We start from the raw sequence: 26,792 nt of genomic DNA, 5'->3' as shown, positions 1-26,792 counted from the left end.
AAAAATCCCCGCACTATGAATATGCAAAACGCCTTCAATTTTCTAACAAAAAGGTACGGCTTTCTTTGCACATCTCCATGTTTTTCCTAGGACACTTACACGAATTGAATTGGATGGTGTGCAATGATTGTGATTAGAGTTTAGCCACATAGCAAGAGTGAACAATCGGTTTGAACTATTGAAAAGTTCCAAAGTGTAGCAAGTTCCATGTATGGGACGTTAGATATATCTGGGTTAATTTTTCCACCATCAACATCATTATAATTGTTATTATTATTATATGATATTTCTTAAGAATATTTCGAAACAACAAGATGGGATGATTGGATAAATTAAGCATTAAAGGGGCACTTTCGGTAATGGTTTGCGTCAACATAATGTAAAATTCGCAATTTACTTTTGGGATGATCGACATACCAGTTATATTTACTTTTTTGCGTTGCGATTTAGTAAACAAGATTTATGGGTGGCTTTTACGAATTTACCCCTATAGTGGAACGACAAAAGTAGCTATCACAGATCACATAGCATAATAAAAGTAGCTATGGAGAGAATTACAGAACTAAAAGAAAAAAAAAACTTGAAGTAGACTATGATTGAAATTTACTAACAACTACAGAAGTAAAACTACAAAGAAACTTAAAATGTGGCCCGGGGCAGTGAAGGGAGGAAAGCTGCGTGAAACCAATCGAGAGATTGCTTTTTTAAATGATGATTGTATGTTGTTCGATAATTTTGATTTATTTGAACCTTGTGCTTCAGTAAGTTTCCAACCCTGGGATATTAAAATATCAGGTTCAGGAATGGAAATTATGTAACTCTATTCTGTGGAAGGTCAGAAAATAAGTGATGAACTGTATTTAAGTCGAAGCTCTGCATTGTGCCCGGCTTTCTGCTCGTCCGGCGTGAGTCCGGTACTTAATACAGAGTGCATTTTAGTAATCATCACGGTATCGTAGAAATTTCAATTATAATTACTGTAAACAGTACCTGCACCTGGAGAAAAAAAAATCACGTTGTATGTGTTTGATGAATTTTATTTACCTGAAATACTAAAGTGGTTAATATCACTTCAGAGGTACTTACCATGATACTGGAAAGAATAACTAGCTTTAGTAAGTAAACATAACTTATTTAATCAGTTGTTCGTGCTATCCGTGATATAGAAATCTGTATTTTATGAACAAGTTCATTGTCATAATATTTTCAAACCAGTACAAGGCCTATATATTTGTGTTAAAATTCCTGAGCATGTATTAAATATAAACATCATGCGATATAAAGTTTTATTTCAGGTTAAATTTAGAACTGTCTCCAGTTTCAAACCTTTAAAAAACTACTTAAAACATTAAAAATTGTTAGGTAGCTTCCGTGTGTTACAAATAGTTACTCTTTCTTGTATTAAACGTAACTCTACTCCGAAGCTTACACACCTAAAGACTATATAAAAACTGCAAATCAACCTTGCTTACTTCCGTTTTGTAAATTTTTCAGATTTTTAGTTTAAACAAGAGCTACTACTAAATTTACCATATTATTTCCCTTCATTAGTGTGTGCACTCTCCATCGCCAACGCGTCTCTGCTACCTACAGAAGCCTCTCCCTCTGCGCTGCTTCCCTGACTATTAGATAGCATTCTTTCAGTTGACACGTAGCACAAGTTGGTTTCTGTTTATTGTACAGCCACTTTCATAGCGTACGTCTGGGCGCGTGTTTATACCCGTAAGGGAGCACCCTTTTGGAACTGGGGGACCAGAATATTTTCCTTAAATTTCGTGCTTTTTTGCTATATTTTCTGTATTTTTTGATGGTTTAGGGGTAAGAGTGCACTTTATGCCGAACATTCATTGGAATCGATTCCTCGGAACAGTTCAGAGATCAATTCCCAAAAATAATCCCATGGATGGAAGCAATCGTAATCTAACTTCACCAGCAAGCTAAGATATATCATAACAATGATAATAGATTACGATTGCTAACCAAATGATCTACCACACTCACCAAGAATTTATTCTTCTATTACTACGTACAGGGGCAATATCCTTGAGAATTGACGCTGAAGTTTTCCGAGAAATCAATTCAGGTGAAACGGTGACTATCAATTTTCAGATCTAAATGGAGGGTACCGCCCCTCCAAGCCCCCCGCTCAAGTACCATAAAAACACCTAAAACAACAATAAATAATCAAACCACTACTATAAATCTAACGTAATAAGAAAAAAATACTGTAAAAATTAAATTAACACTCACCACTAATTATAAATCAATCCAGCATGCCAAAAAAAATAAAGACATTTCACCAACCAGCAGCAAACTATCCACTTCTGACTACGGCACATTCGACCCACATTAAATTTATCTCTACCGAACAAACTCTCGTCCACTTCAACTGCTATTCCAAGACCTCCGATAAGGTCACTAGAATTTCTAACGATTGTTTCAAGACACACTTTACAGAAACACAACCAATCCGAAACAGTGTGCCTACTACGTTTCGAGGAAATTTCAGAACATTCGCTGATAATCAAATCATAATTAGTAACATTACAAACAAAAAAATATGATAAAAATTCTTCTCAATGTTAATCAATCCACACAATATTGCGAAACGATAGGAATTCACTTCAGTATCACAAACATTTTTAAAAAAAAATTAAAAAATCTGAAACACTTGAGAATATCACAAACAAAACGACATCCGAACTGACTTAAATCCATACTGACATCCATACTTCACCAACGCAACACACATGTTCAACCGTACAACATTCGAACATGAGTTACGAATACATAACCAATCAGCGACTTCAGTACAACCAACCACAGCATAGGAGGCCAACATCAGTGCCACTAGCCACCAAAACTCCGATTCCGTACCTGTTCCAGTGACTGTGATTCTGTTCCTCCAATACCACTTTCAGTGACAAAATAACTTGTTCGGCATAAATTGCACTCTAGCCGGTTTAGGTTAGGATATTTGGATTTGGAAGGCTAGAATTCTTTGCTTAAAATTCGTACTTTCTTCCAATATTTGTGTTTTTGATGGTTTAGGTTAGGTTACGTTAGTTGAGTTTATTACTTAGTAATTATACTTACTATTACTTAGTAATTATACTTACGTAACATCAACTCATTTCTCGTGTAAATATGGTAATTTTACCTGATTTTGGCCTCCCAGTTCCAAAATTATCCCCATAAGGGTAAGCACATCAGTTCGTACGCATTTATCAATCTATGCAACTATTTGAACATTTATTGGGGTAATAACAGTTAAGAACGTCTTAGGGAATCATTTGAAACAAGAAAAATGGATGGAGTGCCACTTCTATGTGCAAATCAACTTTAGGAGGGCTTAACCTGTATAAATACAGGATATGAGTATAAATACGGGATTTTTTTGGTATGCTGTAGAAAGAACAGTTAAAGAAACGCATATCAACGTGTGCTTTGTTTTTACTAAAAATAAGAATTGTCTCTAACCCGCGCAAATGGAAGGCGGAAGTTGAGGGCCTGGGGGAGCAGGTGTATTAGCGAGTAAGTATGAGCATAGGCCCAGATAGTGGCAAAAAATAACCTACGTATTTCTTTTGTAAATTTTAAAAATGATGGTCGCGGATAAGAAAAAAATATTTATTTTGTACTTCTGTATTTCCTTATTCAACATTCCTTCCTAAGTTCAAGAACTCGAAAAAAAATTCCTCCCTATTCCGCGTCATGAGATAAAATTTCCTTTATTATTCTTGGACACTTTCATAGTAGCGAGTCATTTATTAACACATGCTTTGACTTGATGGCTTCATTATACATGAATGCTTGTATGAAACATTGAACTTTTGTTGGTGTATTTCTACGTTATTAGATATCTCGGAAAGAAGATGCCAACATATTTTGATTACTTACACGATATGCTTTCAAATTAACATTACCTATTTCTTCTGTAAATTTTAAAACTCAATAGATTTATTTTTTAAACTACTGACACCTAAGGAAATTTTAGAAATATACTTTTCTCTTTCGATAGAAATAATGTGCTTTCAGAGAAATTATGCTTTTGTTGGCGCGTTTATATTTGTTACGTTCACCTTGATACAGATTTACAGTATACATGGATAATTATAATGATTTCAAAATTATTTTCTCCTTTAAAAATAAATGTAATATAAGGGTCAAGTAGCGGGAGGTTAAGTCCAAAAATGTGAAACAACCTAAACTATGTAACTCAAGGTGAGCATCTTGGATCTACTCTGCAATACAAGGGCCTAATATACTAGAATTTTATTTGGGCTCCACGCATATAGTTATTATTGTAGGTGTTTAGATAGAAGTGTTTCGGGCAAGAAAAGAATAGACATACTAGTTCTGGAAGCGTTTATTCCATAAACTTTTTTTTTTTTTTTTTTTTAATCTTCAATAAGTAACGTTATGCCTGCGTAGTTACACTTGATATCACCGAAATGAAAATTATACAGTTTACGATTTTTTTTTTTAAACTTTAAAATCATAATTTACTTTCCGAATAATGTTAATTGTATTAGGTGCATATTAATTATGTCTGCAAAATTTCTTTACCTGTAGGTACTAGTATGTTGCACAAAGGAAGGCACGTCTTTACCTTAGGCAATTCATTCAATGATTCGATTCCTCAGAAATTGAGTCGGTTAGATACCATGGTGGCACCTGCTGTATTTTTTCTACAAGTATTTTTAATATTGCTTGCTTCAAACCGTGTGATAAATGTAGTACCACGCTAACTTCCTCTCTTATTATAGGCCTAAATTAATCGAAACATAATATAGTAATAGAGAATGTTACACCATATTTCTCGGTTTCTAAAAAGCATACTACAAAATTTAAAGAAATCTTGTACCAGCCATTGTATCGCAATTCTTGTCACAGAAGCAGATTAACTAATGAACGAAAACCCAACTATAAAGTCAAAAACGAGGACGCTTAATGTAAAGTAGAAGTGACATGTTAAATTCTACACTTCATGCGGGGAACCCCACTAACGGCAATTGTTATATGTCAAAATGAAAAGACAGATATAACAAACGAAGTTAAATAATAATAATAATAATAATAAAAACAAAGAATACCTAAAATTGTAAATCGAAATGTATATTCAGCAGGTGTGCCTCATCTGTTTCAACCAAAGTTGAAAAAAAAATGTTTATTTTGCTTTAGTTAAATCGACTAGTTGATTTTAATCGCTTGTACTTGGTTCTTTTAGGATAGCAATATAAATATTATTTCTTTTAAGCTGATAAACTACGGAGGTTTGAGCTTTCTTTTGTCATGTGCTGTTAGAATAAAAACAAAATCGGGAGTTTCTTAGTTTCTATGTTTATGTTTTCTTCCACAAGGGGTTTCTCGCTTGTGACATTTATTCAGTAGAAGTACAATATTATTCTCCCAATATTACAAGGATAACATATATTTATTACTGTTATTTTATTTAATATGCCGGGTAAGAATGCTATTTTATCTGGCAATAGCTACGAATTAGAAGAAGAAGAAATATTATAAAAAGGTCATGAATAGTCTTGATTTGTAAATGTTATGGTTTGCTCCCGCTAGAGGAAAATGTTCGTTTATATGTCGTAATCCGGTTGCTATGGTAATAGTTCTCGTTACCAGGGTTTTGTATATAAATAAGTATCAATGTATAATTCAAGAGGGCGCATATAATTTAGTAGTGCATCAAATTGCTGAGAAGCAATTATCAGGTATTTTGAAATATAGTGCTCTTAAGTAACGAAACTAGTGTCTAGTAATTTGAATTATTATTGTAGTCAATGATAACAATATTTTATATAAATATATTCTATGATAACTCTTTAAATAAATATTCGAACTGAGATGGTGTTATGACATATGAGTGAACAGTCACAGTGATTCATAGAATTCGTTCACAATAATTGCACGAAAGAAAGATAATTATGACCATCTTAGTATGCATTACTTTTGAAAAATCTTAATCAGTAATGAACCAAAATAAAATGTGACGTGTAGAGTATCCTACAATTTTGCAAACTGCAAAAATTTTACATTACGTTGCACACCGAGTATGTATATCCTTTTTAATTTTTTTTTTTTTTATAATTTTAATACAATTTTTAAACTACCGTCATCATAACTTTTTTTCTTTTTCTTTTTCTTTTTTTTTTTTAAACAATGAATAACAGTATCCTTTGCTTTAAAGTTGTACAGTTATTCAGGGTAAACATTCATATCAGCATAAATTGTGTATGTCTGTATATATTTGATTCCAAGTCATCTACATCTAGTATAAAAAATAATACCGTAATAACATAAGATCTTTTACTAGTAAGGTTTTTCTAGTCAAGAATGACTTTTTGTTTCCAAATATATATTTTTTTCTTCCTATTTACAGTTAACAACTAGCTGTAATGCTCCTTCCTAGCATAGGAAATAGGTTTGGCCAGTGGCCACCGGTTACTATTTGGTAGCAAAATGTTTACCATCATTTTAGGTATTGATCAACAACAGTATCCTCTCTCTATGACGTATCGTTCCTGGAATATGGGGCAAAAAAGTTCCGATTTCGGGGGATTTAAGGAGTGGTATTTCGGGAACCGTAAGTCTTAGAGAGATGATATTTTGCGAATTTTTCAATTTTGAGTCCACCATTTTGAGCATGTGCCTTCGTAAACAACAATATCGTAGAACGTTTTAACAGAACTTTTAAACAAAACATGTGGGAAAAATTTAGTACTCAAGGAAATTATAAATAGATAGAGATATTACAAGAATTGTTTAATGAAAATAATAATAAAGAAGATAGAACAATTGATATAAAGTCTGTAGAAGTTAATAAAAAAAATTAATATTTTTGAAGTTGGTTCTGGCAGTGCTCTTGGGGCATTCTCAATTGGTTCAATTCTAAAATTTCGCGACACATCCCTTAGGAGCCACTGTTTTAGGCTAAAGAAGACAGATGATGAATAAAAGAATTCTGGAGTGAGAATGCTGGAGGAAATGGGAAAACCCATTGATACGATGTTGTTTACCCAAACTCTCATTGCCTGGTACCGAACCAGGGACTTTTCACGCCAGAGGTGAGCGCTTAATCACTGAGCCACCCGGCCCCTTTAGGACATATTGGTTTCGGATTATTTCTACATGTGCCACAAACAACGTTAGTTTTCTGAAAAGATATTTGCTGATGAAGGCAGTCACTTTTTGCCGAAACGTTCACAAATGAATAATTTCGATGCTTTTGGGGTAAATACGTTTTAATGAATATTGAATGCATTCTATTAATTCAAGTAGCTTTTTCTGTTTAAACGATGTCTTTTAGAAGAGTGAAGTTTTGTGCTAACTATTTCTTAATCCCTTCTTATATGATTTCTGCTTTGCTTTCAGAAGTTTTAGTAAGACCGCTATCTCTGAACACCATAAAGCGCTGCTTATCATCGACAGCACCTGAAGTAGCGGATGATCGCATATCATTTTTTCGGACAGCAGAATCTGATCCTGTAAGTGGAAATCGATTTTCCTTTTTTTTTTTTTTTTTTTTTTTAATTTGTTTCATTTGTTATGTTCATTGTCACGTAACTTACAGTTGACATAATGAAATATGCAGAACTTGGACTTGTTGGTGTTTCGTACAGTATGTTCCATGATAGTGTTTAATACCAAAGAATTTGCTGTATATTTGCTAATGGACACTATAGGATCAGGCCCGTATTTAGGTAAGTGCTATTCTGTGCTCGAGCACAAAGCGGCTGAATTTAGGAGGCGGCAAAATTTTGGACTTGTTTTTAAGGTTCACATTAATATTTAAAACTAGCAATCTGCAGAGTCCCGCGCAAGCGCGAGAAAATATGTTAATGTGTTTAATTTGCTCTAATTACAGTAGTTACTAATTAACTAGCTTCTCTGATTATTATTGAAAGTAATCCTCTCCCACCGTCACCATAAGGGGTGAGAATAAACTTGAACGTCATGAAAACTGATACCGTTAAACTCAGCGACCTCGAAAACTATGGATTCAACACTAATATATGGCGTTTTCTATTACTTTTAAAATCTCGCACTCTCCTTGGGGAGTGGAGTATGACCTTGAAGTTGAATTGCATTAAAACTGTCACTATTCATGTCAGCGACCTCAAGAACTATGAATTCAACTCTAATATTGGCCGTTTTCGGGGTGCGGCAAACTTTGTGCGGCGGGTGGCAAATGTTTTAGAGCACAGAGGCGCACAATACATAAATACGGGCCTGTATAGGATATATACAATATTTATAAATTACAATAAACACTGACCTTGTATACACTATATATATTGGATACAAAGTAGTGCTTATTTTAAAAAATGCTAAACTTGTGCAAGTCTCGGAAAATACGTTTATAATTACATGTGCCTGTAGTATTCCTGAAAATATTTTTTATTTCACTTAAATTTCACGTACGGAAACGTGATTCCTTCTTAGAGTGTCTGTAATATAAAACATGCTAATACTGATTCCTATTTAAGTCGTCCAGTTCCAAAACTGCTCTTATCCATTTACAGGAAATCCCAGGAAACCGAAAAAAAACTGAAGAATCTATTTGGATGCGATTTGTAGAACTGAAACTATTTGATTATGTTTAGGTTTTTCACAAGAACACACTAAATTAATCCCAGTTCTACAAAACATGCAGATCCTACTTTTGTTTTTTTCCACGCTTTTTGGCATTTTCTGTAAATGGTCAAGAGCCGTTTTGGAACTGGACGAATCATTTCATCTATATTTTCTTGCCTACCCTGAGAATGGCTCGTGTTTTCTGTGGAGAAACATTGGGAAAATAAAAAGTACCTCCACGGAACAGTACTATTAAGTTCGCTTGTTGTACGAGGAATGCTCAGCAGTTATTGCCCTGATATATAAGGTTTTTTTTTTTTTTTTTTTTTTTTTTTTTTAAATACGGAAGTCGCCCTAACAAAAATATATTTCGTCCACCTAGTTCTAGAACTGTTATAAGTTGTGGAAAAAAATTGGCAGTTGGTCAGCAAGCCACGAAACTTCCTCCCGCGAATTTATACGAATTTGGGAAACAAATAGAGGTCGCTAGAAGCGAGATCTAGGGGAGTAGGAAAGATGTATATGTAGTTGAAATCTTGCACCCTCGATTTGTTTCATTGTGTAGTGACTTCTGTGGGCGGAATCATTATCCTTTGCAAAAAGACTTGTCTGCGTAACATGCGTCCCGTTTTTCCCTTGATAACTGCCCGCAATTTGGGAGTTAACTACGAGTAATAGTGTCCCTTGATCATGTGTCCGTGTTGGAGTTGCGAGTAACTTTCAGGGCATTTTAAAATTTTCTTATTAACTTCGTTAAGGGAATAATATATACTTTTATATTATCATGTTTATGCAGTGATCGATTGCGGATTTTTTCCAAGTCTGTTCTTGGTAAGCAGTTGTAACTGTGGATCTGACAGAAGACTGTTATTATGATTCCCTTTGGTACAAGTGGCCCCGCATAGCGTAGTCGCTAACGCCTTTGATGCAAGCGGTCCCGGGTTCTTTTTCAGGTAGGGACACTCAGTCAACTCTAAGACCTTTTTCAGGCCAGCAATCCGGAGTGTGAGGTTTTTCGTGGTTTTTTCTCATTCATTTTACTCAAATGCCGGGATGGTTCCTAACATACATGGCCTATTTCGCATCCTTCCTTCTCCACCTTCCCGGGTAGTTATCGCAGAAGGACGTCATCCCTCATACGTGACGAGCTTGAAAGCTCGTAAATTTCGAATACCCAGAAATGTAATTCCTAATCCTAATCCTTTGGTAAGTAAGCCACCATCATAATCCCAGAATGCAACAGAAGGAACAGAACTAGGTTTAAGTAGATGTTCTTAATTTAGTTTGCCTTACTCTTTAGACTGTCTTTTAGGTTTCGAGATTAAAGTATGGAATTCATATTTGATTGAACAGTTAGTGTTAGTTTGTTGCCAGAATAAGTCCCCTAACAAGTTAAGGTCTTGAAGTTGACGTGAATTGTTGGATCATTCAAGGTTCTGCAACTGAAACAAACGGGGTTCCTAGCTTAAGTTTACTGAGGGCTGCGGTGGCTCAGTGGTAGAGTGTTCACCTCTGGTGCTTGGGGTCCCTAGTTCGATTGCGTGTGCGTGGGTTTCCTCGGGATTTTCCCGTTTCCTCCCACTTTCTTCATTCCACCATTTCATGCATTTCTCATCATCACTGTCTCCTTTAGCCTAGCCGGCATAACTGTGCGATGTAAAACTCAAAGATTTCATTTCATTTTTTTTCAAGTTCACTGACCCGCAAATGGTGATGCAAAACCTGCCGTATACTAAAGTTATTCTTGCATTAATCTCAGGAATAGTTACTAATTTGTCTTCCTCTAGAGGTTCTTCTTAGCAACAATATTAACGTTGCTTACAGCTATGCTTTGGTACTCATACTGAGATCGTCTTGTAGGATGTTGTGCTAGATTTTCGTAGGTACAGAATCATGTATTTTCATTGTAGATTTAAAAATGGTTGATTGATTTAAAATTTAGCGTTCACATCGAGGCTGTATGCAAAACGTGGGATGAGAACAACGTGAGCTCCCATCAGGAATCGAACTCGGGTTTCCCGTGCCGAAATCACGCATGCTAACTATATAGCCACGAGGGAATTCGTAAGAATAATTGACGAAATGGGTATTAATTAACTAAGAAAAACAAAGTTCGTATTTAATTTGCCTGTTTTAGGTGAGTTAGTAAGGTAATTTGTTACATATCTACGGTCTGAATTTGTGTTTTATATACTTTGTGTTAATAAACAGTGTTTTAGGATTTATTTAAGCGTTTTTTGTATTATTATTTCTATTACAGTTAAACCACAATGAAAGTCATGCAGCTCGATACTACACTGTACCACCTAACGTGGCTAATAAACTTTTCATAAATGGCACACTTCCGTTTCTGTATGAAAAACAGGTAAAAACATTCCAAGAAACATCTATAATGGTTCGCAGTCCAGCCCTCGAAATTATGGATTACCTCAGAGCAGCAGATTATTCTGGGCCAGCCATACGATATGTGTTATGTATCCTTTGATTTATTGACCGTAAGGTTTTGTATGAATATGCTGTATATGTGTTTAGAGAAAATTACTTGAGTGTCTGAAAGTTTCGTGTAAGTTGCAGTTTTTGGTGGATATCTAGTTTTTTGAATATATTATCGCTACACGTTAAGCTAAACAAGGCCAACTTATTATGACTAGGATAACAGTTGAAACTGTGAGATTTATTTATGAGAGTACATATGATTGGTAATCTTAACGACCGTTCGTGAAATCGGTGGTTAGTTTCTTTTTGAATTAGAGAAATCCTTTAAGTATTCTTTATTTCATATTATATGCAAATCATGATTTTAAGGTTGAGCATAAAATTAAGATAGATTGTGTCAGTCAAAATCTTCGGATTTTTTTGTTATTTTTTTATGCTTTACGCAGACCCATGTATTTAGGTTTTGATGTTATAATGCATTTTATTAAGCACTTGTTAATGATAGTTCTGAAACTTACCTCCTGTCAAGGAATATTTTAGATGATATTCGGAATTATTTTCCCACTATGATCGTCATGAGTTTGTGATTAGGAAAGTTTCTTACGTTGTATGTAAAGAAGTGTCAGGTTATGCAAAATATTAAGCCTGTGTCCTTTAACATAAAAAGTGGATATGCCTGCTGGAAATATTGTTCGTATTTGAAATAATAATAATAATAATAATAATAATAATAATAATAAAAGTTGGCACGTAGAACAATGTTGAAAAGTTTTTAGTTTCGTTTTTCAGTTATTTTTTTTAGAATGTGGTTGTTCTTTATCTAAAACAAAAATGGCCCACGGAAAGCGCCCACGAAGTAAAAACGCCAAATTGAAACGCAAAAACGTGTGGAACAAATGTAAATAAAATTGGTAAATATTCAGGGTAAAGAATGGTGGGTGGATTGAAAGAAGATGTTAGAGAGGATTCGTATATCCAGACCTACTGGGATTCCCAAAGAAATTGGCGATGATTGTTACTTTAAATACAGAACGTCCCATTTCGTTCTTACATATTAACTCTGGCACGTTTAGTGAGGAAATATTTAAATAAGTTCTAAAACATTCCAGAACGTAGTAGATAAGACATTGTCTATATTAAAGTTTCTTTGTTTTTATGTCGTACTTATTTTTTTCTTGGGTGGAAATGATATATACACTTATATACTTTCAATAGTGATAATTTACATGTTTGATCTATTAAGTTAGAATTGCTCGTATCATGCTGATAAGATTAACTGTTCAAGTTTATAATATAAGCTCTGAGCAAAATGGTCAGGTACGTTGTTGTCATGTTTCCGAAATGGTTATATGAAAAGTTGGTATTAAGGTCACATCAATAACAGTTATACTGAAATTTTCCTTAATGTTTTAACAGTTGGAAAGCCAGGTAGTGGGAAAACAATGACTCTAGCTCATATTCTTCATTATGGTTTTAATGGTAGATATCTTCTCATACACGTTCCGTGGGGTAAGTTGCGTTAAAAAATGTCCAGTTAGCGTTATAAGTTTAATTCTTGTAATTTATTTATTTGTCATTAAAATACAGTATATAAAGGTTTAACTTGCAAATTCACTCTATTTAAAACGACTGTAGCCTTAGTTACTCACCGAATTGACTTCTACCCAACGAACAACTTAATCTCCGCTATTCGCAACTATTATGTGCATACATAGAACGGTTATGATACAATGGTAATAAATGGAGCAAAACAAGAAGCTACTGCACAAGCGGCCAGTTACCGCGTCTACATATCGTTCCATAGTGTTTAATGAGAGCCAACACACGGGAAAGAAAACTCTCGCGGCATCTGAGGAACATACTCTCTTATATGTGATTAAAATACCTTTAAAATTTTACTCATTACCAGAATAAACTTAAATTTCCAGAAAAAAATCTGTAACAGTTTATTCCTTTTGAGAAGGAACCAAGAAGGAGAGAGCTAAAGTTAATCAAGAGAACTTGTATTTAAATATATGAATAATTTATTTATTTATATTAACTCTACTTTTCGAGTGAGTTTTTCTTACGGTTTTGTGAAGTACAACTTCCGCAATTTATTTTATATACAAATATTTTATTAATAACCCTAACATATGGCAAAGTCATTTTCTTATGGAAAAATCTGCAAGTAATATTTTACTTTTTGGGGTGAATTTTCTTTGGGCGAAAATTTCCGAAAACACCTTATAATTTTGTTTATTTTATAAGAAAATATGTCTTTAATAACTGCAGCGTAACATGATTTAGTTTGGGGAATTGAAGCAAGAAAGTTTAGTGTAGTGGCCCGTACCTTTTATTCATTTGAACAAAGCAATCAAACTCCGATATGGGCATTCTAAATAAAAATTGGAATAACATAAATGACAATTTCATAATCATCACCAGTCACAAAAGGAACGAAATGACTTCAGAATTACTTGGAAAACCTGCACTAGCCTCAAGAAAGTTATTGTTCACTACTAACGTAAATCGAGGGGCCGCGGTGGCTCAGTGGTAGAGCGTTCACCTCTGGTGCATGGGGTCCCTGGTTCGATGCCAGCTCGCACCAAGTGAACTTCGTGGTGGACGAACACCTTGTGCGTGGGTTTCCTCCCACTTTCTTCATTCCACCATTTCATTCATTTCTCATCATCAGCGTCTCCTGTAGCCTAACCGACATATCGTGGGACGTAAAACTCAAAGGTTTCGTTTCATTTTTTTTACTAGTGTAAATGGTAGTGCGTGTAGTTAGCACCTATGTATTTAGTTCCCATCCATCCTATTCCAGCTGCCACATTTTTCATATCTGTGTCTTGAGAATGCTTGAGCTAAAACATGATTTTTTAAAACAAACCCACAACAGAGTACAGAAGAGCAAAGTGAATGATGAGTGCCTTTTGAGTTAATTTATGAAATAACTGTTAATTGTGTCCAAAAGGTTCTAATTTATTGACAAATAATTTAAGGAAATTTTAAATGAGACTTATTGTTAGAAGAGATCATGGACTTTTTCGTATAGCAGACTAAGCATAATTAGTCATACATTCTTGATTAGTTAAAATTTATAATCCACCTCATTTGTTCTATCGAGGGTGTACCTCGAATAAATGGCCGTTGCTATAGTAATGCAATTTGTTTCCGTTGTGGAGAGGTTTCCGAATAATGCGTGAAACTACACTACCTAAACATGTATAGAACCGCAAAATAATAGCATTAAATACAAATTTCTGCCTAGTACAGATTTCGTTAAGCAAAACTTCAGCTATATCAATTTTTGTCTGTGGACATTACATCATTAAGAACGGAACAAGTAACCTTTTCTTTTTTTTCCCATTTCAGTTCCGAAGTTCACGAGACATTTCAAGGAGACAGCTGATTCTGCCACCAGGGAAGGTTACGTTGATCATCCACTTGACGCAGCATCTTGGCTTTTGCACTTCAAGTTTCAAAATGAAAATTTGTTAAAGGAGTTGAATGTAAGATTTAGTACTGTTTATAATCGTGTTTTTAAAATGTGTTAGAGAATTTGTTTTGGTAATATAGTGATAATGATGTAGTAGTGGAGGAAGAATAGTAATGTAGTTTTAAAGTTATCTATATTCTGTTATGAGTATAGCGAGGAATGGGAAAATATTAGTTGGATGAACGGAAGACTTTGAGGAATAGAAAAAAGAGCTAACTGTCTAAATTATTGATATGTATAGTTTCTGCTAATGAGGGAAAGAGTTCAGTCGTAGCGGAAACGTGGTAATATTGACAGGAAGAAAGGCAAACGAAAGAGAAACTGGTTGAAAAATAAATGTGGTCGTAGTGACGTGGTAGACGATAATGTAGTAGGCAAAAAGAAGAGGGGGAAGAAGACGATTCAAGTTGATGGATAATTCTTTTGTGAAAACAAAGAAGTTAATAGTAAACAATAGTGCATTGAAGACGACAGAATATTTATGATTATCAGTAGTGTAGTTTAAGTTTCAGATTGATAAATACGAAAGTATATGTGATACATTGGAAGCTATGCTATGCTTGTTTTATGGAAGCTATGCTAATGATCTGAAGCTGCTATAACTCGAAGGTACACATTGTATGTGTATGTATAACTCAGTAATTTCTACCTGACTCTTTAGTAAACTCGCTAAACTATTAATATGAAGAGTTTCTACTAATGAGGGAAACAGTCGAGAACGCGGTAATATTAGTAGGCAAACTGGGGAAACTATTAAATAGTAAGAATACACCACACCACTACCACAATAACATCGAGTATCATTATAATCACTATCACCATGGTAATAATGATGAGCCCGGGACTGGTGGCATGGCTCTGTAATTCAACTCCCTTGGAGTCGAAATAGTATGATAGGGAACGGCTTGTACTGTGAAAACCTTGCATGATGGTTTGTGCATCGGCCAACTGTATTGGATTCAATACTTGGTTAATATTTAGTTGGTGCGATTCAAATGTCCGTTGATATGTGTCAGTTTCAAAGGGAGGGGGGAGGACTACAATACCTGGTTAGTCAGAGTTGTCTCCAGCTGCGAAGAAGTCTTCAATTGCAAAGTTCTTCCCTGCCAAGAAATGATCGAATATTGGAAGAGGTGGTAGTCAGTGGAAGAGACATCTAGAGAGTACAATGGGTGAAGAAGGGTTTCATACTGCAATGGATGAAGATTTGCAACGTCTTTTGAATGATATGTGGGCGTGAACACGTGAACACTATGTCTGTAGACCATTGTTAGATTCTTCCTGAGAAGTTCGTGTTGCATGTGATGGAGTTCAGTAATATAACGATCCGTAGTGATTGTTTCGTTCCGACGAAGAAAGACATGATGGATTACTCTCACCATTTAGAGCTGTCGAACGCCAGTGGCATGAGTGGTACAGTCACTAGGGTACAGAAAAATCTGTGCACGTTGGGTGCCTAGATTATTGACAAGAGAAATGAAAAAGATGAGGAAGGATGTGTGCGAAGGTCTCATGACGACCTTTACTGAAGAGTGGAAACTGTTTTGACGGCGTCATTACCCAGGATGGAACATGGTTGTTTTTGTCTGAACCTGAGAGCAAAACACGTCTGAAGGCCCACCTGCGCGGTAAAACATTTGATAGTGAGAAAGATCTTATTTCCTGTGTCAAGCGATGGTGTAAAAGTCAATCCCCAGAATTTTACCAAAGTGCATTTACAGCATCGAAAAAAAGTTAGACCAGATGCGTCACAGCTGATGGAGGCTACATTGAGTAGGCTCAGTGTATAGCTAAATGTTCCAAGTATGTTCACAAAAAAATTCATTCTCCTCCTGCAACAAATAAAAAAAAAGAGACCACTGTGCAAAACTTTTTGAACACCCTTTGTACTTCCTCCTGATTGACTGGCCACCCGAGTTTATTCTACGATTATGTACAGAGTTTGTGATGTCGTACGCGGGTGGGCGATTTCTCACCACATGTAAAAAATTGGACATTTCAATAGCATCAACCCAATATTAACTCTCGTCCTTCATGATCTTGGTGTTTCACAAGGAAAAACTAAAAATAATAATTATTATTTCTTCTATTTCTGTGTGATAGTTTGTCATGTTTATAACATTGTGGATAAACATTGGCAGTTTAGTGTTAGTCGGTACTACTTTAGGACCGGTAAAGGGAGATTATTATTTTGTGATCCGTTGTGGTGGTCGATAGGATTTTCTTACTTAGGTGAAAAAACTGCAGTACACCTGGAAACTCAAACGAATAAATTCTTGAAATAACATTCCAAGAGATTGATATTATTAACAATCAGGTATATGTATTAAGTACACTGTAAATAAGATTGACTTTAAGAATCAAATATTTATTTGTTGCTATTACTGTTACCCCAGTTATCTTTGATGGACAATTTTTGCCCAGATTATTTTAGTAGTTTTCATACCGAGTGCAGGGTAAATCTGTTTATAAATGTGGGATTAGCGAGCTCAATTATTGCAGCATTATTCAATTTTGTGTTTGTCATTTACTATAATGTCTTTATAAACAATAGTTAATACTTTAGCTGGACATTTCAGCAATTAATATTTATTTTTTCACACTTAAATATTCTGCGAAATTTTGCAGAACATTAAGTTACGGAAAATTATATTCTGGTTATGGAAAATCAAGAAATTTCGTGATGTTACTGTAGTGCACACCGTACTATATTATTACCACATCTTGAAGTCTTCTCTTCTCTTTGTTTATAGAAGAGAAGTGGTAGCATTTTTATCTGGTAGAAATCAACGAAATCCGGTAATTAATTTTAACGAATGTATTTAAGCAAAATACTTTTATGTTATTATGTCATGTTGTATAAATTGTTAGTATGTTCTTTTTCATTTTCAGTTGACTACTTCCAAAGAATATGTGTGGAGTAAACGTGAGGCAACTCCTCAAGGGTCATCTCTTCTTGATCTGATTGATCATGGTATTAACAGAGCTAAGTTTGCTTCTGAATGTGTAGTAGCTTTGCTAGGGGAAATTAAACTGGCATCTACAAAAAACAAGTAAGTACGGAGAGTTTTCATTAAAAATAAATTTCCTGCGGAATTCAACTCAAGAAATTTAAATATTATTCAAACAACAAAATTATTATATGTTAGGCTTTCAAATTCATCTTGTTCGACATTCTTTACGACAGGTTGGTAAATGGATGTTAACGTAACTGGAAAAATATAAAACTCATTTAAAAAAGTGAAACTTGTTAATTAATCGAAGCAATTGTATTATCAGATGAAGTAAATTTAGTACGATACAATGAGTGTGTTTGTGTGCTACTTGAAAATACTTCATGGGATGACGGAAGAGCACGATGATTTAATCATTATATACTTGTATATCATCATCATCATTATCAAAAATATTCCACCACCTCTGCATATAACTTGCCGCAAATTCAGAAGCTTCCATAGTACTATCTTCGATCGTCTTCGCTTGTGTTTTTCTCATAAATTTTGGGTTCTACCAAGCTGAGAATATTTCTTTATAATTACATTTTGAGCACTTATAATGTTTTTTTTTTTTTTTTTTTTTTTTAATCGTTTCACCTTTATGCCTCGCAAGAGTATGATGCTATACTGAAAAATTTGATGAATCTTTTTGAACTCTTTACTTACTACATTTTATCTTGATTCTAAACGCTTCCTTCATCATGCTGTTCTTGCTTTTATTTCCCATTTACGGTTTATATCGTCACTAACAATGCTGCCGAGGTACTGAAAAGTAATCATATATTTACATCCTTCCACTATTCTTTCATGTTTGATACATTTCCAACCACCATTGCTTTCGTCTTTTAACACATTCGAGTTGGAGCCCATTTCTTCGATGTTTTTCCTTCAAGTAGGCAGTTTTTGCGATATTTTTCGATTTTTATAAAAAAACAGTGTAAAAACGTTAGAGCAAAGAAAAATTTATTTTCTTGAAATATGAACTTAATACTACGCAATAAACATTATCAACCTGTTTTCTCATTTTTATGTATCTTTTTATATTTTTCATAAATGTACCTTTTTCCATTATAAAAAAATCCGACAAGCAATATGATTGATTATAAGTATATGAGCTTTTTTGGCGCATTACAGCCCTCCAGATGTTACAAACCATCAATATAAACATTAGATACTTTGAAATGGCAGAAAGGTATAAGATAAAAATATAGTGCAAGGCCGATTATTTCTATTTTTTGGCTGAAGTCGCCCTTTTGTCGTTGGTTCTTTTTGCATTCGCTCTTCCGCCGTGCTACCATTGCCAGAAAATGTATAAGAATACAAATAAACAAATAAATACGATTGTTGTACCTAAGAAAATGTTACAAAGAAAAGATCCCCACCCATTCACATAAATACTTATGTTACAATCATCCTTATTGGTCAGTCATTACAAACTTAAAAAAAAAAAAAAAAAAAAGCCAACATAGTGTGGGTCAATATTTGAATCATCAATTTCAGATCTAGAATCAACAGCAAACTCATCAAGCATATTCCATATTTTTTCTTCGGATAAATCGCCCATTTTGAGTCAAAACTGCATATAAAGACGCGAAAGTAATGGCTGCTGGCGAAGGGAGAATGCTACTAGACACGCGGAAAACTATGCTAATTGTTGTTGCTCTAACTCGCTCTGCACAGGATGCACTGCCACGTGGATTTTTTTACAAGTACTTAAAGGATCACAAAGATATGTGAGAAGTCGAAAGTCGTCTATGGATAGCCATCCAATGTTCAAATTAACTAAAATTTCAGCACGTTGGGGAGACGTGATCCGTCCACTGACGAAAAGAAAAAACATCACGGCTACGTGACATGCTGAGACTCGAATGTGTTAAACATTATTATTTTCCCAATTCAGATTTTCGTTAGATGTTCCTACGAAAGCTATATCAGCTCCCAAGCAAATATGTGTAACACTTCTACCACTTACAGTACTATCATCGTCACTATATAGACATATAACTATTTCCTTTAAGTAGCCGAATCATGTTAGAAAGGAAAAAGACCAACACACTGTTTAACCTCCCTCCCAATTACACATCCTTTCTTATATTTCAACTTACCCATTGATTCAAGTTTTTGTTAAGTCGTCGATTCTTTAATTTAATCTCAGTCCTCTTTAGCTCTTTCTTCGTAATATCTAGAGATGCAAAGTAGCTTGTGTTTTGGTTTAGAAAGTTAAAATTCGGATTTCTGAGGGAAAAAAAAAGAACTTACGCTTTTTCGGCTTTTAAATTTTTCTTCAACTACTAGCCATTACTTTCGTATAATGAACACTTTGATTAACAAAGAGATTTTACAACGTACAGTACTTGAGTTCTATGTTCCATACGGTGCTGGCTGTTTTGGTTTCAGTTTTAAACTGGTATTATCTTGTTTACCTGCACAACTAAGTTATCCAGCCCAACTTATTTGTGTTGGCTAAATTCCATCTTGCAGACAAGAAAACAATACTACTTCCCACAAAGAAATAAAGACGCGAAACTCACATGCCGTTTGTAATGAAAGTACGTTTACATCATGTTCTCACTTTGAATTACTTTTCTGCGGACTTCAAATATTCTATTTGACTATTTAATGTAAGTCCAGTATACAAATATTGAAATCAAAGAAACGAACTGCCATTTTGGGAATCTTGTAATCCTGTCACGTAGTAAAATTTGCCTTGCAAAATTTGTTGGACTGACTCTTGATCGATCGATGTCCATCATGTTTTGTATTGGTGTTCGAATGCTGACCCGACGATCGAACTTCATTTCTACTACACGTTTTTCTTGATTATTTGTTGAAGTTTAAGGTCCGTTTTGAGTACCGAGATTATATAAGACGTGAATCTACAGTTAAAAGTGTAAGAGTCTACATTCAACGCTCTTCCGCTGGGAATTGAACCAGGAATCCCGTATACTAAAGGCGCGCACCTAAACTCTAGCATCTAAACCATCTAGCATCCCGTATACTCTAGCATCTAAACCAATAGCAAAGACTTACGTTTTGTATTGCTGTGACGGGCCGACCTGATCTTTCGTCATCTTCAACATTTTTACGTCCTGTCAGAAGAGTTCGTACAACTTAAATACCCGCTCACATGACATCGCATTATCGTACACCTCCAGCAACAGTTTCACACATTTACTCTGTGATTGTGTCAGTTTCCATTAGGAATTTCACATTTGCAACTTTTTTGGTAATAATATTGCTATCTTTACCTTCAGTAACTGCTCACAGACCAGCTACGTGTGATAGCGACCTCGAGATTTTAATTATCAGCTTCTTGAAGCATTTTTTAGCCAACGCCAGTATATTTTTGCATTCCTAGTGACAGTACAAAAATCAAATTAAATGATCATGTTAAGTAAATTAAGGGCGAGTCCGAGTTGAGCTTAGTGTCCCTTTCAGCAGAGAGGCTATATGAGACGTGGATCTACGAACTCTTGATCGATATCCATCCCATGGATCTAACGTGGGATCCGAACCACAAGAGCTCCCACTGGGAATCGAACTCAAGTCTCCCACGCTAAAGTCCCGTAGACAAAACCTTTAGTCACGAAGGAGCTCAGAGGGACGAGTTCGAAAACAGTCCTTTTTATTAGGGCGACTTTTCACTTTCAGGTCCCAAATATATTTACCGAATAGCAGAATAAAAAAAAAATACTGTAACTGATATTGTAACAATTTTAACAAGTCACAAAGTGCAAGAAAGAAAATACATTATACTGTAGAGCGGTCACCAGCAAAAGTGATTATACACATCATGCATGCTCTTTCGTCAATAATTTCAAAACTAATTGACTAATTGCATTGTAGTTTATTTTTTACGTTGATGGAACGTATTTTCAGCTCAGTAGAGAAAATTGTATTCTACCTGGTCTTTTTTGAGAAGATATTGGCGAAAGAACATAGGATTAAATATACTTACCTTTACTGTTACCGTACAACTGGAAACGAAGTTGTTCTCTAAAAGTGAAGCTGTTTGCCGAACGTTAAGCACACACATTTTAAATAGTCTGCAAATTGAAGAGCTAAATTGTAATAGTGAAACTTTATAAGAAGTGAACACAAAAGTATACGCTACTACAGTAATATATGTATCCTGTTCATTGCGATTTTTGTTGCATAGCTGCATATACGAATATATTAGTAGTAAGTAAGTAATATACTAAACTGATTTAAAATATTAGATAGTTCAGTAACATAAATAGGTTACAAGATTTTTTTTAAGGCAAAAAAGTGTTAAAAATGTAAAATGCTCTTAAACGTAGAAAATTGTTTTCTTGTCTATTTCGACTTTTTGATTAAAAATGGAAGCGTGAATCAAGTGGTAGTGATTGATTGAGTTGTGTTTGACATTCTTATGTAAGATGCAAGACCGTGCAGGATCACTTCACACAGAACAGGCTCTTTGCCATCCCATTCTCTTTTCACCCTCAAGGAAACCTGATTTAAGGGTCATATCACAGCTTTCGTAGTAGCCACAAGTAAGTAATAAGATTTTGTAATACTGGAATAGGAATACATTCAACATACTTTGCACATTCTTATTTATATATCAAGCTGCGATAATTTCTACCCTTTAATAAGCCTACCTAGAGAGACTTATTACAGGTGTCGAAATTATCGCAGCCTGATTATAAAAAAGATAAATACATAATGTAGGTTGGTATTTTTATTCCTTTTATTATGCAAAGTATGCATTATACAAAATGAAAACAGTAACGTTTTTGTAATAAGTTTTTGTGTAATAATAATTAACAAAATAATATTACACAATTAAAATAATGACGAGTAATTTATTTTCTTTATAGATTAACGGTGTATATTACATTCTATTTAAATGAGTGAATTTTAGAAAATTTTTCGTTTTATATTTTATTTCTTGTTATGTGGTTTGTGGAAAAGCTTTTCCCTTTATTTTTATAATTTTCTTCAGAGCAATGCTCATGTGTATAGTTTGACTATATTGTGATTTAATACTCCGGCAAAGATCGTCCATAGCGAATATATGCGCGCAGCATAATTTCGTAATAGGGCTTTTCGATTCTGAGGAACTGCAAAACAGCTAGAGCAAGATATATACAATTTTCTTCAAATGGGATGAATATACTTCGTGCGAATTTTCGGAAGGTCATGCAACGATTTCGAATAAAACTCCTTTCGAAAGTCGAGCGAGCGCGATTTTGCCAGAAGATTTCCATGAAATGAAGTAAATGTATTATTTTTTCGTTTGAGAAAGCAATTTGATTGTTTTTTATTTACGTATCAAGTAATTTTAGTGTGACTTTAAACTGGGGAGAATAATTCCGAATCCTAAGTGAATTCGAATTCGGATCAGCGTGTTTTCTAAACCAGAAGGTTACATATGAAACATATTTTTTGTTCATCTCTTTTATCGGGTATAGCAATGCGCTTCAGTTACTATCTGATAAACATGCATTTCACCATTGTCTTTCAAATCAATTACACGACCGCGTAAGTGGTGTAAGGAGAGGTTGGTGTTCAAGTTTATTTTAAAAGTGTTATCAGTAATTTTGATTGTGACATTCTTTTGCAAATACTTAATATAATCTTTCTGTACATGATTATTTCTGTGAGACATTAAGGTCCAAGTATTTCGAGTGTAGAGTGTAATTGTTTAACTTAACATTGTTAGAATTATTTCAAACACACTTTTTTTTTTTTTTTTTTTTCAGGTGTAAAACATTGGTTGTTATTGATGGATATAATGCATTCTTTCATCCTATAACAAAAGTATTACGTACTGATAAAAGTATGGTTCCACCGTCGAAATTTACTTTGACAGAAGCTTTTCTATCTGTGACAAAATTTAATTGGGTAAGCAAGCATTTCAGTATTGTATATATACTTTTGAGAATAATTCAGGAAAATCTTAACAGGATTTACATATATAGGGAACACGTAAGGGTTGTGAAGAATATTTCATATCACATTCTGCGCTTCTTTCTCAATGTGTCTTACTTCACGCGTTTTGTTGCATTTCCACCAGGCTACCTTGCGAGGAAGGGGTCACGATTTCATGTTGTACACTGAGTTTCAATGACTTGTCTGTAAGGGCGCCGGGCATCTTTAAAATCTTGATGCTCACTTCCCTATGACAGTAGTAGTCTATAAAGTTTCTTTTCTTTTCTTTTTTTTAATGACTTTGTGTAAAAAAAAAAAAAAAAATATTTTTGACATGCTAACGCAAAAAGGCTAAATCAAGAGTTGAATCGTGGTCTTTTTCTCTATTAAATTGATTTTAACAAAAGAGACACTGACCAAAGCTTAAAACTTTACTTTATTTTAAATTATAATTTGTAACTGTTTCGGCATATCCTTCTTCAGACATAAGCTTTGGTCAGTGTCTCTTTTGTTAAAACAATTAATCCAAAGCCATGAATAGTCTTACTATTAAATTGACTTAACGGTTTTATTTGCATATGTGATCTCTTCGAAAGCCTTCAAGGAGAAACAAGCTATCCTACATTTCTGAAACAAAGTATATGAGAAGAAATTGCCATAAACAAATCTGTTCCTGATTTAAACATGTTTGTGCTGTAGAAACAAATAGTACCTAGGCCATTTTTTGAGTCTGTCTGATAATTATATAGCAATAGAGGAGCTAAATTCGGGTGCATTTGTCTACTGGTCTGCTTTCGAAATGGTAGGATGAGCAATGTTTGATTTTGACGTTATGTTTCTGTATCAACCAACGAGTTTCTTTGAAATGAACTACATGTCATTGTACGTAAGAACTGTGTAATAGCGACGCTGGTGGCAGACTGAAAACATCATAGGTATTCTACCATTATTAGCAGCTGACTTGCTGCAGATTGAGGAGCTTCCGTGCACCACGGTCTTCAGCTAACCTCCGTCTTGACATAAGAATTTTTTGCTTTAATACCATTTGTCGGCTGAGCACATTTCGTTCCCTCATTTTACCCTCCACAGTACCTTCTAGGATGTCCGTCATGATATAATTCCATCTGAGCCAATGTCCCAATCAGTTCCTCTTCTTCTTCCGAATTACCTCTAAAATTGTTATTTTCTTACTCCTCTTTTTCTACCACATTCTCATACGTTTTCTGTTCGATCCAGCTAATTATCTCCATTCTTCACACACCAGGGTTTGAAAAAACCCAACCCACCTTGGCCCATGTGGGTTTTTTCGGGTATTTTCGGGTTTAATTGGGTTTTTTCGAAATATTTCAATGTCTTTGGGGTAAAAATGTTAAAAAATGATTTGCATTTCAAGATTGTCATTGTCACAACTTGCAACATTTTTCTATTCTCTGGTGTTTTGAAAAAATGGCCGCCATATTGAAATTTTTTATTGGATATCCGAAAAAATCTATACAGCAAATTTAGAATGTCTTGTGCTTCTACCCTCAAAATTTGAACTTAAAAAGTCCGAAAATTGTACCCTGTAGCATGGATACACGCTATTTTGAATAATGGCCGCCATTTTGAAATTTTATGCCGTCAAAATATATACAGCTAATTTAGTCTCGTGCTTTTACTCTGAAAATTTTAACTTGAAAGACCGAAAACTGCCCTTTGTAGCGTGGATATCCGCTATTTTTTTTTAAAGAGCCATTTTGTAATTTTACGTTCGTATGCCGCCAAAATCTATGCAGAAAATTTAGAGTGTCCTCAGTTTGTATCCTGGAAATTTAAAAGACCGAAAGTTGAACACTGTGTAGTACAGGCAGACAAACGAACAAATGTAGATCATCCCAGGAGCCTGAGTGACGTTCGGCAAATATGAATACCAAATAGTTGTATTAATTTGAAACAAAGACGTAATTCATCAAAATGTCTTATATGAAATAAATATTTGACATTTTATAAAGTAAATGTTTCAAAATGTAATAAATGAAATTAAATATCTTCCAGCGTAAAATAAATGGTTTTATTGTTGAAGTTCACTTTCAATGCTATGTGCGTTCAATTACGGGAATTTCCCGAGCACTTATTGCAAGACGGTTCTTTTCTAGTGTTTGCCAATTATGGAAAGTAGAAAAACCGTACCCCCGCAACGCAAAATTCCCTATAATATAGGTCTAAGTGTAACGTATCTCTGTTCGGACCCTCTCCCCCATAGGGAGGAAAATACTATCGTGAACAAAAGTGCATTAGCACCTGTATTCTGTATATCCTTGGTACATTCAATAATAAGCTTAATGCTATAAATTAGGAATGGCCAAAATTTTCCGGATTCCGGAAATTTGACTTTCCGGATTTCGAAAAATTCCAGAGTTCAGAAATTTTTCCGAATTCCAGGATTGGCCATCCTTACTATAAATAAGAAACTGAAATCGGCATTGATCATTTTTTTGTATTTATCACCACTTATTTAAAATTATCGAAACAAATGAATAAATTAATCTTGACAATTTTGGATTTGGAAAATTAAATTTATTCTTTTAACTTACACTTCAACTACAGGAAATTGCTTTAAGAAGTCCTTTTTTTACTCTCAATAAATGTCTAAAGTTCCTTACAAATAAATTTCAAATTTTCCGTGATACTGTCCCTGTCATCTCTTCAAAATTATGTAAGCAGATGAACAAAATATATTAATCGTTGATAGATGGTGAAAGATGAGTTTTGGATTTACAGAATGAAAGTTACTTTTTAAATCAATGTTTTGAACTAGATACAAGTTTGAAAAAAACGGTCATAAATGGGCTGGTAAGAAGTTTGCACCGGTCACCGGCTTTAATCAAAATAACAGCAATATTTCCGGCCAGGCCGGTGAAAAACCAACCCAATTCTTTTTCGAAAATTAATTTAAAACAATTAACAAAAATAGGCCTATAAATCCATATTTTATAAAGTAAATGTTTCAAAATGTAATAAATGAAATTAAATATCTTCCAGCGTAAAATAAATAGTTTTATTGTTGAAGTATTCACTTCCGATGCTTTGCGCATTCAATTGCGGGAATTTCCCGAACACTTCTTTCACGACAGGTTTTCCCTGAAAATGCAGCTTGCTTTACTGTACATCGAAAGTTCAATTAACACTGAAGTTTGAATTCAGCACTTGAAATAGTAAGCGTTACGTAGTCTTGGGAGCTCCGAGCATTAAGCTTCTTAATTTTGACAGGAATTTTTATGCTATTGCTGGTGTTGATTCTACAGAATGCTTATTTGAAGGGTAGCAACAAATGACTGTTATTGGAAAACCAAATTTTACTGAATACTTTTGTTACCACCAAAGGTAAGAAATAATACTAATAGGTTTAC

At 34.4% G+C, this 26,792-nt stretch overlaps 1 protein-coding gene across 1 annotated transcript in view; it reads left to right on the top strand.

Moving 5' to 3' along the window:
• Positions 1-783: 783 nt before the first annotated feature.
• The window catches only part of mRpS29 (mitochondrial ribosomal protein S29), a 39,331-nt gene continuing 13,322 nt past the window's right edge, over positions 784-26,792 (top strand). The window contains exons 1-7 of the mRNA XM_081748140.1: positions 784-1,115; positions 7,387-7,499; positions 10,850-11,063; positions 12,442-12,534; positions 14,386-14,522; positions 17,402-17,562; positions 23,235-23,376. Coding sequence (XP_081604266.1) covers positions 1,088-1,115; positions 7,387-7,499; positions 10,850-11,063; positions 12,442-12,534; positions 14,386-14,522; positions 17,402-17,562; positions 23,235-23,376 — 888 coding nt within the window. The 5' untranslated portion in view covers positions 784-1,087. The remainder of the gene's footprint in view (positions 1,116-7,386; positions 7,500-10,849; positions 11,064-12,441; positions 12,535-14,385; positions 14,523-17,401; positions 17,563-23,234; positions 23,377-26,792) is intronic.

Source organism: Thermobia domestica, chromosome 2 (genome assembly GCF_964235325.1).
Source record: "Thermobia domestica chromosome 2, izTheDome1.hap1.1, whole genome shotgun sequence".
Classification (NCBI taxonomy): domain Eukaryota; kingdom Metazoa; phylum Arthropoda; class Insecta; order Zygentoma; family Lepismatidae; genus Thermobia; species Thermobia domestica.
This window is presented reverse-complemented; position numbering and strand designations above follow the sequence as displayed.